Source organism: Dermacentor andersoni, chromosome 11 (genome assembly GCF_023375885.2).
Source record: "Dermacentor andersoni chromosome 11, qqDerAnde1_hic_scaffold, whole genome shotgun sequence".
Classification (NCBI taxonomy): Eukaryota; Metazoa; Arthropoda; class Arachnida; order Ixodida; family Ixodidae; genus Dermacentor; species Dermacentor andersoni.
The window spans coordinates 109173947-109191209 of NC_092824.1; the positions used below are offsets into that span (position 1 = coordinate 109173947).

The 17263-nt window shown below is 41.0% G+C and overlaps 1 protein-coding gene across 3 annotated transcripts in view; it reads right to left on the reverse strand.

Annotated features, from left to right (window-relative positions):
• Positions 1-714: 714 nt before the first annotated feature.
• LOC126539452 (1-phosphatidylinositol 4,5-bisphosphate phosphodiesterase delta-1-like) overlaps positions 715-17263 on the reverse strand; it is a 75469-nt gene continuing 58920 nt past the window's right edge. For all 3 annotated transcript variants that reach the window (XM_050186294.3, XM_050186293.3, XM_050186296.3), the window contains exons 8-18: positions 16684-16801; positions 16108-16193; positions 14045-14165; positions 13848-13933; positions 13010-13092; positions 11627-11698; positions 11001-11094; positions 9771-9956; positions 9211-9374; positions 4920-5055; positions 715-4526 (exon numbers count right to left, since the gene is read on the reverse strand). In XM_050186294.3, coding sequence (XP_050042251.1) covers positions 4288-4526; positions 4920-5055; positions 9211-9374; positions 9771-9956; positions 11001-11094; positions 11627-11698; positions 13010-13092; positions 13848-13933; positions 14045-14165; positions 16108-16193; positions 16684-16801 — 1385 coding nt within the window. In that variant the 3' untranslated portion in view covers positions 715-4287. The remainder of the gene's footprint in view (positions 4527-4919; positions 5056-9210; positions 9375-9770; positions 9957-11000; positions 11095-11626; positions 11699-13009; positions 13093-13847; positions 13934-14044; positions 14166-16107; positions 16194-16683; positions 16802-17263) is intronic.

Sequence of the window (17263 nt, forward strand, 5' to 3'; positions counted from 1 at the left end):
AGAGTTCAAGAATGCTTTATCGATCCGAATTGGCTTAATAGTAGTGTTTCTCTTAAGTGTATCTTTCATTGCATTCGGCTTCACATTTTTTCACATGTACAGCGATATGAAGTCTGAAAACTGAAGTATGTCACTGGAAAATGGACTAGCCCGGGGGTGGTAGAGAGGGGTTAGATATCAACCAGCTGTAAACTTATCTATTAATCAGCCATTGCAATGAAACTCATTGGGCTCCTTATTTGAAAGAGAAGTAAAACAAAGAACTCGACAATGAAGTTGTCCGCAAACAATACGTCACCAAGGTGAATATCAAGCCTGAGTGCAAAGAACTTCTGCAGAAGGAAATAGCTTGCTGGATAAGCGAGATTAACTGAAATTCACTTAACGTACTCATTCAAAAGCACTCAAAACTTCCGTTGTCGGTGCAGCACATGGGGATGCCCCCACACAAATGACGTGCACTCAGGCTTGCTGTTCATGTGATTCACCGTAGGTTCATGAATATTGTTTTCGTTGTTTTGCAAACAGAGTTTCCAACAATAATTTTCCGATTTCAACAATGACTTGAACAATGACCACGTGTCACACCACATGTTTTACACATGTGGTCTGACTGTTGAATTTGTCTGCTGTGGCTCGTATTCTCAAGGTGCCACATTTTTGCTCTAAATGAAATTATAATCCCAGGAGGGTCACAGAAAAAGAAACGCAGTCCACAGTTCAATGTCGGCCCATTTTATTCATGATGTGTGGTCACACTGTCATGTTTGTCTTAGAATGCAAGCTTTCACAATTAAAAATTATCTCAAACAACATATAAGCAGCATACCAAACATCTGTTCACTCATTTTTATTCAGTATTGTAATTATGTAAAAACCACGGCACAACCATAATCAAACCAGAGAAACACATCTTCATTATATGCATCGCGATTGTAAAATGGTGCAGCAACAAGTTTTCTTCAGTCACACAATAACTTTATCCCTGTAAGAAAAAAAAAGGGTGCAAAATAGGCAAAGTATATTACATGTTTATTTTCATTTGGAAAACAGTGTTTGGGGATGCAGCAATAAACATAAAAATATAGATGTTTTGTGGAATATTCAATCATTGAGGCAGTGAAATGTTGAGAGAAAAATTGAGACTGCACTGAGTACTGTGTACTATGTGTTCTTGATTTGTAGCAATAAGAACAATAACACTTCTAAACTATACTCATAAAAGCACATAACTCATATTAAGTGCACACTAGGCAACTTAAGATGCACCGCGCATCTTTTGAGCACAACAATGTGCAATCATTAGCCAAAACTAGCAAAAGACGAAGTCAACCAACGGCGTTTTTGTATGTGAATAAAAGCTCAGAGCGACAGAGTCTGCGGGAAGAATGGTGCCAGTAACAGCTTTCCACATGGCGTGAAAAACCATCATTATGTGATAACAAAGACAGAAAATGTACATATAATATCTGGTTGATACTGAGGTAGCCAGAAGGACATAACAAAATAATGTACAACATTACAAACAACTTTTTGGCACATAGTGACGCAGACAAGTCCATTATACAGCTCAAGCGAAGGACGCTTCACATTGACAACACACATTGCAATACACGAGCTGGGGGGCGGGGGGGGGGGGGGGGGGGCAGTGTAAATGAACAAGTGCTGTGAAATAGATAGACATTGTGCAATGTTAAAGCAGGAGACCGAAGTTTCGCAGTCTTTCCTTAGCTGCTACCATGATTCATTGTATTCACCTGCTGAAGAACTTGCATTTAATCATGATGTATATACTTGGAGATGTTTTTAAGACTAGTCCACTGCTCCAACTGACATTTTGCTAAGCAGCGCTGGTCTCGGTCAGTCCCGAGCGAGACCGCATGATGAGTGCCGATGGCTATTCTGCCACATAACCGTTAAGGTGTACACATTGATTGTGACAGTTACAATGTCATTGGGACACCCACTCCCCAAACCCATTGCAAGACCCATATAAAGAGAAAAAAAAAGCCAGTCCACCTGTGTATAATGTCCTGCTTATTCTTTGTAAAGAAAGTTTTAAGCTGCATTGCTTTAATAGGCAGAACATGTACAATCAAAAGAACATGTTTACATGATGGATATAAATTTAAGACTATGTGCCCCCATTGCAACATGCCCTCCGCTGTAACTAGTGGAGGAGTATGCTACCTTGACAAGCCCAACTCGAGGCTCGTTCCAGTGTAGCTCTTGCATAAGCAACTATGTATTTGGATGTGTAGGTTCTATCAGTGCCAAATGGCTACAAACTATATAGTCAGCAAATGTTGTCATTTTCTGCACAGCCTCAAATTCAGGATTGCTGTTTGTGGCACTGCATATTTTCAGTGCACCTGGTGCACCCTTTGACAGGCTGCATGGCCAAACTGCATGATACTCAAAATTTTTTGCAGAACACACGTCTTGTAATTTTTTTTACCTCATGGCTTGTATAAAAAACTCAGCAAAATCCATTGGAAAGCCAGCAGTGCTGATATCAGAATATGTCATCACGCATGACAAAACGGGTGGCGCTTACAAAGAGGTTGTAGCAAAATATATTCCCTTGTAAACATATTCACATCACCTTGACGATTTGTTAGCTGAAGCATATATGGGCAGTGCAAAGGCACAGTGAATACAATAAATTTGTGAGGTAAAAGGCACCAACAATGCTACATCACCAAATGTTGCTGTCATAAAAAGGCGCACCAATGAAAAGCAAAAAAAAAAAAGTGCCGTATTTGCTTTATGGGACCACTTTGTATGCAGCATGCAGTTTTCAGTGATCTTGTGCCTCTGCCAATATATATACCACGGTCGGAAACAACAAAATTTATGCATGAATCAGTCACAACAAGAGGCGAGTCAACAGCGGCTAACATCAAATAAAGTCTTTTTGGGTGCATTAGTGCACCATGTTGCTTGTTGCTTAGACTGCAGTATCTGCGATATTGGCCTGCATTTTCAGACTGCAGGATCGACCCATATTTTTCGTTCAGTAGCGCCAGACTCGGTCCAGCCTTAGGCATGTTCAGTTTAAATGAGCGCATCTGGGCTGTATGTTAGCCTTTTTGAGCAAATTACTCATTATTACTGCTCTGTACACAGCTAAGCACTAAGTTGATGCGTCTTCTTTTCAGGCTTCATTTAAACGGCTTTTTCATTGTCCTCTCTGCAATAGAAATCCTGAACAGTCTAATTTGACGAGATGAAAGTGGCCACATACACAGATCCCAAGAATGCAAAATTGATCTGAAGTCTCCAAAGAAGACCTGACCTTCTAAATTCCACCTGTCGGTGAAAAGCTGCTTTGAAAATTCTTTAATGTAACAAGCCAAGTATCAATAAGTATACAAAATGACTCGGTGATATTGCGAGCCTCTTTAATCTCCACAATCAGTATGGCCTCGATCTCAACCAGTTTATATTCTCACTAATTTGCCTGGCTCGGGTATACTAGCCCACTCTTGGTTAAATATTGACTGCAGAAAATTCCAACTTGTGAAGTTGTTTGGATCAAATATAGGTTTCCCTAATGCTTAAGCTTCATTTAAGCCCTTGCCTGCATGAGTAGCTGAAGCAGTCATTATCAGTCATTGTAGATAGCAAATAACTGTCATGGCATCGTCAGTATGACTTTGGCATCTAATTCGCAAATCAGCTCAGCTGGTAATAACTGGAAAGTCAATAAAAAGGCTGCTCAAGGTGAACATAAGTTCTTGCAAAGGACATTTGCACCTCAGACATTCTACGGCCTTCAACAAAAACATTGTCTTGAACAGCACTCATGGTATGCGCAAACTTTCCAAAATCTCTGTGCATAAGCGAGCTGCCTGAGGGCATTGTGTCACGACACCTGCAGTGTCCTGGCCTGTACAAAAGTTACAGAACAATAGGTTAGGCAACAGGCCCAAATATGCGCATCATGTCCTCAAAACTTCTGACAAAATATGTTGCTTCCCATTTTACCATAACTTCTCAAGTGCAGTGAAGTAAACCTTTGCGATCTCATCATCTGTAAAAGGCAGCATATTGGTGAACAAATGAGTGCATGATCAAACTATAGTAAGAAAAACATGCAACCGGCTGTGTGGGAAATGTTGGTTAGCACAGAAGAAAAGAAACACTACCACGTGCAACACAAACACGTTGGGTAGTTGCATAATGGAGTCATAATGAGGCACACTTTAAATGCCAAGGCTTAGAAAGCACGAAAAGTGCCCCGAGAGGCATGCACTTCTCAGTGGCAGTTCACGATGTGTGCAATCAGGGCTTGCGGAAGCTGACGTGCACAAATATGCTCGCTGGCACCAGAGAGATGAAAGCGTTGTTGCAGAGCCGCACATGCCGATAACCCTCCCGTACTGCATCCAGGGGGATTGCAAACTTGGCCAGCTTCATGTTCTTGCCTGTACGGCTCTCATCCTTGACCGTGAACACCAAAATGGCCAGCTCAGGGACGTGCACGGGCAGCTCAAATTTTTCCTCCCACGTTGGGTTGAAGCCTGCAAGGTATGCACAAATGAAGAAAAAAAAGTTGCACACCACAAAAAAATAATAATAATAATAAATATTAAAAAGATTAGTGTTTTGCATGCCAAAACAATCTGATTATGAAGCACGCCATAGTGTCAGGGCACTCCGAATGAATTTTGGCTGCCTGGGGTTCATTAACATGCGCCTAAATCTAAGTACACTAGCATTTTTCCATTTCGCCTTCATTGAAATGCTGCCACCACAGCCAGCATCAAGCCTGTGACTTCCAAGCTCAGCAGCAGCACAATGTCATAGCCATTAGGCTGCCCAGGCTGCCCCGACAGGTGAAACAAGCACCGATTACTTTGCTGCATCAGGTTGGGGCCAGTGGCATGCAAGATCGGAAGACCCAAGTGACTTACCATTGTTCCTGACGAACCTTGTCTTGACCTTCTGATTGTCACGTGGATGTCCAAATACTTTTACGACGACGTAAGGGTCCACAATTTCACCGCCCGTGGTCTCAAGGGGCTTGGGAAGCTGCTGGCCACTGAGTATCTGTAACATGGATTTGAATCCAGTGCAAGCATAAGAGAAGCAGGTGCAGATGTGTACATTTTATCATTTGTTGTACAATTATTTAAATGTTATTATATTTTCTGTTTGTTTCTAATGACAAAAAGATGCCATTGGCAGACACTGAAAACAATTTAAAAAAGATGTGCCCCATATTATATATATATATATAAATATATTAATTTCAAACGTTCACCACTGATTGTTTTCCATTTCCCATAAGTACATGCCTCAGCTATGATCTATGATGTTGTCCCAGTAATAAAGCAGGGGTGAAAGCACTGGCTGGTCTGAAGATGAAAATAGCTATAAGCTCTTTAAGCGAAGGTATTGTCCTGCTTGATCCCCGCTGCTCTGTAATGCCCATCATATAGGTAGTTTCAATGGTCACTGAAGACAATTCTCGAGAGACCTTAAGTGCTCAAACCGTGAAATTTTTGTATTGGTTAGAATACAAATAGAGTAGAATCTTGGTAATTCGAACTTCCGGTTTATTTGAACTAACACTGTGGTGCTGTCAAAATTATGTATATTTCAATGTTCAAAAACGTTTGGGCCGTTTAATTCGCAGATACCTCGCCGGCAACCATGCTCTCATAAGTGCGCTAACTCACGCTACAGTGATTCCCTACACAGCAGTGCGGCTGTTGCTCCTATTGCAAGTACCGTGTTTTGGCACGTATAACGCGCCGCCCACGCCAGAATTTCAGAAATTCGACACTGAGGTCAGCGAGTGGGTTACATGCTAATTTCTCCTTGAGATGTGACTTCACAGCAGTAAAATTATTGCGTTAAAGTGTGGCTTCGCGCCAGCGCAAGCCGCACTGCCGTGAAGCCACATTTTTTAAATCTTGTCACTCGTGCTAGCTCAGTGCACCTGCGCCGCCTAACGAAGCAATGAACAGAAGTCCTCCATTCAATAAGCTTCCATTATTTCGAACTCTGTTTAATTCGAATAAATTTTTGGGCCGCTTTGAGTTGGAATTATCGATATTCAGCTATTTAGACTACGAGCTTCAAATACAAGATCGAGTATTGAATATATTTGTTTTAAATTAGTAGCTGCCCAGTGGACTGCATGTATCAGACTTGTGTGCAACAAACTGTATATAATTACTTGTAATCAATTGAGACATTCATTGTAGTTCAAATTATTTTGTTCTGTAGTCAATTATATGTAACCTCTTGCTTTATTGATGAGGCAAGGTGTAACAGGCAAAGCAGCTTGGAGCACTTGCATTTGGTGGGAACTACATTAATATGCCTGCAATTATGCCACGTGGCTCCTTCAGGGATGCACATGTGTAGACAGGCAAACCTGGCCATTCAGTAATCAGTTGTTTCCTCATGTTAACACTCCACCAGATGTTGGCCAATGAATTGAACTAGCATTGCCATCGCTCCATAGCGATGGCCACTTCAGATGTCTATGCCAAAAAGTCATGTACAAACAATTTCTTTCATCTTGTAATTGGCCCTATCGCAAACACTTTCTCTAAGCCCCTGTAACAATGAAGCAATGAGATTGATGGAGGATTGGATGCAAGTATCGCAGCATTGAGTAACCACAATCTTGTGTGAAGGTGTTCATATATTATAATGCTGCCCATCCCTCCAGTATGCACATTGAGCAAGTTATAAGTGTCACTGCTGATGAATTTATTAACAAGAAAACGACAAAAAGTTGACTGACCAAAATTTTGAAAAGTATTTGCAAGTGAAGATAAATGACGTGAGACTGGCTACGGAGGATGCATTGAAAAAGCCAGGCCACATTGTTTTAGTTGATGCATTTGTGCAATGTCAATAAAGGTTATCATTAGAAGAAAACTTACAGAATAATAAAAATGGTTTTAGAGTGCATATGGCAGGCATTACCAAATCATGACTGGGAGCTTACCACTGCCGTTGAAAAGAAAAGTGTACAATAACTGCAGTTTATCAGTACTAAGATACGAGGCATGGACTCGTAGGTTAACAAACCAGCTTCAAAAAAAGTTAAAGACCGCACAGAGAGCAATGGAATGAAAAATTATAGATGCAACATTAAGAAACACGAAGAGAGCAGTGCAGATCAGAGAGCGAACAAGGATAGCCAATATTTTAGTTGACATTAAGACAACAAATGGAGCTGGGCAGGGCCATGTAATGCGAAGGTGGATAACCAGTGGACCATTAGAGTTACAGAATGGGTGCTAGGGAAAGGAAGCGCAGTGGCAGGCAGCAGTAAATTAGGCGGGGTGATAAAATCTGGGAATTTGCAGTTGCAAGTTGCAATCAGCTAGCCCAATACAGGGGTCATTTTAGATTGCTGGGAAAGGCCTTTGTCCTGGCAGTGGATCATAAAAATGGGCTGCTGCTGCTGCTGATTATGATAAATAAATGTGAACAAGGCGTAGTAGTAATTGATTGCCATTTGTAGTTACTCAGCTACTTTCGTCGGGCAGTAATTGGTCCCTGTAATCAATTACATTTTAATGAAGTAATTGTAATTGCAGTCAGTTACTTTTTTCTATAACATCTACAAGTGTATTATGCATGGATGCTTTTTCATGGTATGCAGGCTCCTATAACCACTGTAACCCCATGTATACTCTACCATTTCAATAACTCTAAATCCCTAAATAGATATTTGATATGAATGCTTTGTTTAAAAGAAAAGCATTTCATTCATATTTGGCATGTTGGATATTGCATAAACATAATTTCAAGAGCAGCTGATGCGTGTTCTGGCAATATGCACCTAATTAGATCCTATCTTAAGAGCACACTCCAGCTCGGCACGAACTCTGATTTCGCTATTCAAAGACTTCTAAAGTTCAGAAATACTTTTATGAGAAGACCAGCAAAGCAATTTGAAAGAAAATTGTTACAATCGAGAAAGAAAGTTAAATTCTGTTGTCTCTATGAAGCAGAATTTAGATTTAGGGCCTGGAATGTTTTACAAAATTCCAGAAAATCGGTAAAGAGGACGATTAGACTTTATGAAAGTGAGCCAACGACATAATCACCCGAAGTGGGCGGCAGGCCTAGTCCAGGATGCCGTGGCCCTGAGCCGATAGCTTCTGATCAGCAAGTTTCAAGAAAATGGAAGCACAGAGTTTACACATCTGTAACTCTGCACCAAAAACAGATATTGCAGTTCTGTGAACTGCATTTATTAGAGCGTGTAAAGGCAAATCTGATTTATGAAGTTGCAGCTGACATGAAATTGTTACAATGTTTATGAGGGTATTGCAGAAGTCCTAGTCACAAATTAGTGGTATATTTCAGAGCAGTGGATAACACATCAATTTCTTCTCCTCTAGACTATTTAGTGCAGATTAGATAATTGTGATAGTTCTTCTCCTTGCTGAGTTGTAAATGTAATACTTGAGTTATCTGAAATTTTGCAATTTTTGAGAATGTTCTTTTACATTGGCGAACTAAAGAAATATGTTTCTAATGGCCACTAGATCACAGCCTTTCTTTTTAATGCAACAAATGTCATCATAATCGGCGCAGTACATTGCTGAGGAAAGCGATTTCTCTGTTACCATGTGTTTAACTAGTCTGAATGGTGTGGTGCACAAATCAGATGAGACAGTGTGGTGCAAAACTGAGGTCGCAAGGTGCTGGTAAAACTTGGTGTTTTTTCTTGTGTGCTCACTCAGGCACAGTCGGAAGTGTCCAATTAATATATGTGACAGAGTACTACATGTGCTATACTGCACAGATTCTGCATTCTGTACGTGTGTTTCACAGCAGCCAGGTTCGCGTGAGTCGTAGGGTTCCATGTACATCCTGAGTCCCTGCATTGCTGTCGGCGGTAGTTCTAGAGCGGGAATGATTTTGTACAGGCTGTTAACTGATCAAGTTAGTGGTGTTGCAAATGTCCCAACATCTGGTGCAGGCCTGTTCACAATGTTTGCAGTTGTGTACATCTTTTGCATTTGTAGATTCTGCCTTGTGATTCATGATGAGTGACTGCATGCATGTGCACTGCGAAAAATGCAACTGAGTCTTTTTATTATGGTCTAAAATATAGTGATCGAAAAAGCTAAGGCCAAATAAGCAAAAGGCAACTTCTTTCTTGTAGGTGCACGCCTTGAAATTTTTTTTAAACAAGGATTGTTCATAGGCTTTTCTTTTTCTTACCCTCAGAACGAGTGTCTTTTTGAGAGATGGGTCAGGAGAATCCATCCTGAAGTTTCCTTTGCGGAGGAACTCTGGCATCAGCACATAGCCGCAGTGGCCATTCAGGGAAAATTTCGCTTCATTCAAGAACATCTTCTGGTCCCAGCTCTGGTAGTTCAGTGCCACTGAGGAACAGAAGACGGTCAAAGGCAAAATGAAGGCATCCAAACACACAGTGTTGAGTTTCTGAAAGGGCATTTTCTAAAGATTATGTAGTCAGTTGCAAGATTCCACGATTGAATCAGGGCGCACCAAGGTTATTCTTAATGAAAGACTAAGGCAGTATTGTGCAAACAAGTGAAGTATAGGATGATTCTTGGACATAGTTTTATAGTCTTCATGCCTTGGGATCAATACTAGAGGCCACGCTGTGGGTATCTATACTAACGGCCTTCATGATGCCTAGCAGTAGAGTCAGCAGCAATATCTCAAATTGTGGAAATTAGAATTGATCAGTGATCCCTTTTTGTTTTGATATAGTCATTTACTTGAGTGCAAGAAAGTTTCAGCAACAGACGCACCAATCTGGCAGCCAACGTTCCAGAATTTCACAGGGTCGTAGTTGCTTGAGTCTGTCCTGGTTCCCTTGGGATATATCCTGGACAGGTGCTTGCTATTGTGGCGAATTAAACTCTGGGCACCCTCTGGAGTCGATGAGATCTTGCTGGCCTTCACTTCGCTGAAGGAGGCCATTTCATTGAAGTGCCCTGAAACGATTAAATACACGCATGGTAAATTAGCAAAACAAAATGCATGTGAATTTGGAGAGACATAAAAGTTGAACGAGAAGGCAGAGAGCTTGTCCTGAGGAACATTACTGTGCTGGGTGAAAAGGGAGAGGGGAAAAAAGGAATGACGACGAATGACAACAATGACGACAGATCGAGGCATGAGGCAAAACATGTAGCGGGCAAACTTATCCATAGTCTTAGAGTCCAAGCCTACGCTTTTTTAACACATTAAGTAAGGCCTTCATGGCCTGCAGCTTGGTCAAGGGCCCAATACAACATACTCTGACAACATTTTGTTGTTGAGGCAGGTGCAAGCGTAAGTCAGCCTCTCTAGATATTCCATGTGGTGAGGGCAGTCACATATATGTAGTGCATGCTTTATGGTATATAGCACAGCTCACAATCTGGAGACTGAATTAAGATATTATTTCCATGGTGAAGGTAAGAAAATCAAATTCCAGTCATTCGACTATCAAAGACTGATATCTGTACTGTGCTCTGTTCAACAATCTGCCATGTTATTTCTAGTGGCAGCTCAACACTCACTGATGAAAGTCCGGTCAAGAAGATAAGACATCTCGATGACGTCAACTATGTAATGCCTTTAGATCAGCTGTTATCATTTTCAGTGACCACATTTTGCTTGCTCACTAAAGTGGGACCCAAATTCATGCTTAGGGGGAAAAAATTTGTGGTCTCTGATCTGATAGGATGAAACCATAGGAGGGGAAACACCAGCATGGATGTGATCTGATGCATGCATGAAGTGTTAATTTGTGCTTTTTTATGTAATGCTGTTATACCAAAATTAAGTACTCTTTTTTTTCTCTCCAGTTCTCGCATTCTAGAACAATGGTAGGATCTGCAGAATCAAACTGTGTTCACAATAGGGAACATACATTTTTCTGAAATACATTAGTTAATAGAAAAGGGATCAAGTGGTGCTCATATTTGTGGGTCGACAATTTTGCATTAATACGGTATGATGATGGTTGAGCATGAGGGTTCACTTTTACTCACATTTCTCAGCCTCTTCGAATGACTTGAAATGTGTTGCCTTGCAATAGTTGACACAGTCCGATAGCTCTTCAGCCAAGACACTTTTGTGCGTGGGCTAACCATTGAAGCAAAGGAAAAGTAAGAAGAAGAGGACACACTGAACTGTCATTCAGTAAAACAAAGCACAACAGGGAGACAGTTTTGCAATGTCACACTAAGTAGCTGTGAACAGACCTACATGAAAACCTACCAATGTGAGTTATGAACTTGTTTCTGTCTCAGTTCCTGGAGTATTATATGAATGACTGACCTGAACTCACAAATGGAGGATCAGTGCAAGCATGCAAATACAGCAAAACATACAGGAAGCATAACAAATGAATAGGAAAGTGGTCAAAAGCACATCAAGCATTCCATTTGAAAATTGGCAACAGAAACATTTACAAGCTTTTCAATAATCAGTCGTTTTGAAGAGGCACTGGTTAATTGTATGTACATTAACTATATCTGCATAGGGATATTTGAATGGCTAAAATACTTAGTTATTTCAGCTAGTGGACACTAAACACAGGCACTAGAGTTTAACAAGTGCCTAATGAAAGCGGGCACATTCATGTGACTGCTAAAAAGGATGGTGCCTTATTTACTTTGGCAGCAGTGCCTTCATCCTCGCTATCCTCATCCTGATCCAAGGAGAGGTCTTTGTTTAACTTCTTGCCCTGGAAGAAGCAAGAGACACGGGACACGACATAAGCAACACTGCGATGGAGTACAGAGAGCACAAAGTCACAACACAAGAACTGTAACAAGTGTCACGACAGAAGAACACACAGCCTGGATTTCATGACACACTGGACATTGCTAGGAAGCACAGTGCAGTCATGAATACAGAGAATGTCTTAAGTTATAACAAAATAATATTTGTAAGAGTCAGGCATACTGTGGTGATAGAGCTTTACATTTTGATTTTTTTTTTATGTGAACAGATGTGCAGATTAACTTCACTTCTTACAACAAGGGCCAGTGCTGGAGCATTGGATTATGAATTGCTATATAAGTGCACAAGAGCTTATTTTGGCACTTTCCACAGTTTTGGTGAGTTCCAACGTGACACCTAGGGCTTTCCAACAATTAAGGTGTTTGCTGTAGAGATATCGAAGAGGTGACTTATATATATATGTGTATATATAGCGACATAAATGTATTATCTTTATTTATGTTTAAGAACTGGTTCAAACAGACAGAAAACATGGATGAATAAAGGCACACATACACACGCACATAGGCACATTTATTGTTCAATTTTGAAGAATAGGAATGAAAGATCTGAGTTCATAATGCTGTTCTGACGAGTTCACTTGGTGTTGTTTTCCATTTAAACAATGGCGTTGCGAGATTTAAGGAAGAATGCTAATTAACACAATTAGTTTAGCTGTCCTGCATAAATACTTCATAGATATAATTAAGTATTCATGAAGGTGGCTGTTATAATTAAATAATTTTATATTGCATTGCACAACAGGCATTAGCCACAATTGACACTGTGTAGATATTGCGCATAGCAGCCGACTGCAGACACTAGGCGTCTGTCTCATCGAGAATATTGTGTTTTTGTCCGCAAGATATGTTTATTGAACAAAAGAGTGCATTATTACAACAGCTATGTAAAATATGTCTGATAAATATATGCATATAAAATTTAGTGATGCGCTGTCAAACATGAACTTGTCATACTGTGCCTGCAAATGTGTCACAAATGTGTCCGCAAATCTGAACTAGTTAACCAAATGGCACCATTATGTCATTGCTATGAGGCTGCCACTGATGTCTCTGCCGTGCAATCACATAACAGCACCACGCTCACACACTTGGAAGTCATTTGCAGGCAAGCACATAGAGACTTTATGCACCTGTGCACCAGACTAACAGTTTATGCTAATTCTGACTACACACCCTGGCCAATAACTGAAAAACAAGAAAATGACACGCATGCACTCTGAGGTGGCCAACTACTCGCAAAGACACATTACCTTAATGAGGATTTTATTCAGCAGTGCTGAAGGTGGTGGCATTGCCGTTTCTCTTTCATCGATCTGCTTCTTGTACAATAAAGCTGCAACATAATAGAAGCGAAAGCTTTAAGTCATGTTTTGCTCAAAAAATATGCACAAAAATAAGAACTTTCTGCAAGACAACCATATGCTTGGCTTCAGGCAGCCAATGTTATGCCTTCTAAAGTTCTAAACCATCAAAGTCTCTGACAACAGGTGGAAGAGGATACGCATTACCATGTTATATTTATTAAAATAAAGAAACAATCTTCAGCAATTAACAACAAGGAACACTTTTGTAGCTGCAGTTTGGTCTCTGAGAGGTTACTCACATTTCATATCGAAAACCTGCACAAGAAAAAAGATGGGTGACCCTGTTTGAGGAGAGCTGTGAATGCCTTTTGATCTAAGCGTATCTGGGCCGCTATTTTGTAGCGATGCCTTATGCCTTATTTTATGCTATTCTTATCATCCACCACACACGGCCGCCTGATCCCGTTGATAATGTGGGCAGACCATCGCTCTGACCACTGGCCAAGCGTGAAAAACCTGAAAAAGCATAGAATCGGAAAAGGCATCGCTACAAAATACCGGCCCAGCCTTCTTCCATTCTATCCCCATTGCAATGCAGCCTCCTTGATCAGAAACGCAAAACGTGAAGGTTTACTTTGGCTTTCAAAGCTGGAGTCCTTATGCGTGTATGATTGCCATTTATTTCCACTCACAAGACAGCTAACCGTAATAATGTTTAAACAGTACACAATAGTCAGACCAGAATGTTTGGATATAAAATGATAGAATGTATGAAGTAACGTACGGCCCAGCATTTCGACTAGGTGTTTGGCCATCACTTTCTGCTGCTCAAGAGTGCAGTGGTTCTCAAGAGACAAGATCACAGGGTACCTGCACAAGTGGTTGACATTTCACGAGTTTTGTCTGATAAGGCTCATTGCTGAATTCCAGCATATTGACAATATTGAACAGAACTTTTGATGGCTTAAACATTCAACTTACTGCGACTCTTTGAAGGCATACTGCTTTACCGACTCAAGGACGTCACGGAAGAGTATCTTGGTCGTGAGAGTGTAACCATGGTAAACAATTGGGTCATTGTCAGGCCCATCCCAGACGTCGACTAGAAACATGCAACCAGAGCAACGATTAGCATGTTAAACATGTGCCCTGGGGAATAAAAAATGCACAGTGATTTCAAGAATGGTTTTCAGCAGAAAGTAAAGATGCATGCACTAGGAGCAGTCTATTCTTGGTTGATCCCTATAAGGGATATAGTCGCATACTTTCACAACATTTCGCATGGCTCCGCACAGGACACATTGGTGTCTACAAGTGACTGCATTCCTGGCACAATGCCAAGCCAGTGGGCACCACCCTTTGCTTGGAACGCTGTCACGCATAAAGAGAGAGAGAGAGAGAGAGAGGAGGGAAGAAGGAAAGGCAGGGAGGTTAACCAGACTGAGCCCAGTTTGCTACCCTACACGTGGGGAGGGGAACGGGGAGTGAAAGAGAGAGAGAGAACTTAGGTGTAGGATGTCTATAGTCGGGCACTCAAGTCCGTTGCCTTCAGGTAGTGAAAAAGCGCTCGAACTGCTTTCTGGTCTAATGAACTGTGTGGCCAGGCTCCCAAGATCTTTGCTTCCGTAAATGGCCTGTCATCCAGTCTATTCAAGGCATGCTGGAGAGTCTCACATTGATTATCGAAGCGAGAACAGTGGCACAGAAGGTGACTGATGGTCTCTTCACACTTGCACTTAGTGCACATTGGTGAATCCACCATTCCAATACGATAGCTGTAGGAGTTGGTGAATGCTACTCCTACCCACAGCCGACATAGTAGTCACGCATAGAAGCTAACATGTCCAGTGCTATGATCGTACATATTCGCCAAAGTGAGTGACTGACAATATGGCCCCAGAAAAGATGTACCGACACTGTGCCAACTAGTACCTGAACATCTATTAATCGCTTTCATGCACAACATAGAATGCACAATGGCATGAACAGATTGCATGAAAAGGGGATTAATATGTGTATATGTGTATTCAAAGCAAATTGCTTTCCTGTTGTTGAAGCACTTAATAAGCATTAAGGTGCCAAACAACAGTGTCATATACGCCTTCTGTGTTGGTGTCCCTATTCTTGTTACCTGCTGATAATCATCCAGCAAGCTCAAAGATAAAAACGTTCAGTTCTCAAATGATTTGAAGTGTACCACAACCTTGATGGACCCACAAATAAAACAGGAAATAAACTATGCATGCTCAGGAAGGCATCAGGAAGACACCATAGCAACCATGCATGCTCTAGGAAGAGACCAAGTCTTTTTGAGCAGATTACAGAATAAAAAGTTTCTTTGAAAGTACAGTAGCAGCATGTCTGTGAACTCGCAACGAAAAGTTTACAGAGCACAGAATCAGCAATCACTTAAATAGTGTGAACCCTGCATTTGCAGACGCATGTACAAGTGCCTTAATGTGTGAATGCTTAAGTAAAGAAATAGTTCAGGTTGCGTACCTGTCTGGAAGGAAATGTAGTTTCTTCCTGCTCCAAAATTGCCTGTGCGGTCATTCCTAAACTAAATATCAGCTCTACTTTCGTCACATTTTTGTTATGGCCAATGTCTACTTGCTGCCAGTGGCGTGGAACACTTTGCACTGCAAGTTCCATTATGATTTTCTTGAACAATGGGGCTGCGTACCACTTATACTGGTTAATAGCCCGTAGGTGGCAAAAATAATTTCCTTTTATTCCAGCATGGAGTGGCAGGCCAAGGTCTTGCTACTGCAGCTGCACTTTTTGCCCTTGCTAACATTAAAACTGTTTCGCCAAGTGTCCTAATTTCTTTAGCTAAATGAGAGCTTAGCTTCAGCTTCATGGTTGATTTTCTCTGGAACTTACTTTAAATAAGGCTGTAAAGAAAGCTACTGCCTATTTTGTGCTACAAGACCATTTCTTTAGAAGGGATGTTATGTCAAACGGCATTACAGCTGCATAGGTAACAAAACGTCAGGAAAGTAGACGATTCTTAGAACTGAGCAAGACAAAAGGGCATAACTCACGCTCCAGGCAGCGGCATCCTTTCTTCAGTGCCCTGATGTAGCCCTCGACGCTACTGCTGCCAACAAGCTGTCCCTGAACTAAATACCTGCATATCATAGATAGGCAAAAGGGGAGGTATACTTGCTGTTATCTGATGCACAGATTTATGAATAGAAATGCTAGTCTGTACAGCTTCTGCAGTAAGTACTAATCCAGAAAAAGACTGGTATGTGGTAAAAACAGAGTGAAATTAGGGAACATCACATCACAGAGCACCTACAGACTGATTTCCTGTGAAGATGAAAGTAGTATTTGTGTAGTATTGCAAAAATGTGCAGCACCTCTTTTTCTCTTTTTGTTGTAGGAAGTGGCTGTATGTGCGTGCTGGAATACTGCTTCTTTTGGTCTCAATTTCAGACTGACTATGGTAGTGATTATTAGCTGCAAGGATTCACTTCAGCTCACATCATCCTTTCACTCATGTAACAAGTTAACATTGTGGAGAACCTGGTGACATAATTGTTACGTACTAACATTTTGATACGATAGGTAGAAAAATAGGGCAGAAAAATAGGGTGACACAACGAGCTCCTTACGTGTTGTGGGACGATGCTATGTAGTAGTGGTTCAGTGGTTGGTTCATATCCTGGCAAACCTTCCGGTGCTTGGCGTCAAATATGTCATGTTCTTCTGAAAGAAGCATCTCACGAAAACCTGTGCACCAAAAAAATGATTTCCTTTTACTGCAATTTCCTTTCGAAGCAGTTCTTCATCAAAGTTACGAAAAATTTCATCCTAAGCTTACCATTGTATTGTCTTACACCTTAAAACGTATGTTACAACCTGCACAATGCATTGTTCGTTGTTTGACCCTTAAATGACTGCTCGCTTGTATGCTTTGTACACATACATCCAAAGGAACTCGCCATGGTAGCTTAGTGGTTATAGCATTGTGCTGCTGAGCTTGAGGTTCCACGTTTAATCCCAGCCACTGTAACTACATTTCAATGGGGGCGAAATAGAAAAACGCTGGTGTACCTATTAATTTATACGCACATTTACGAACTGAAGGTGGTCAAAATTAATTCTGTGTTCCCCAGTTTGGCTTGCTTCATATTCAGATCATGGTTCTGGCATGTAAAACCCCAGAATTTTTATGTACAAAGAAACTTGCAA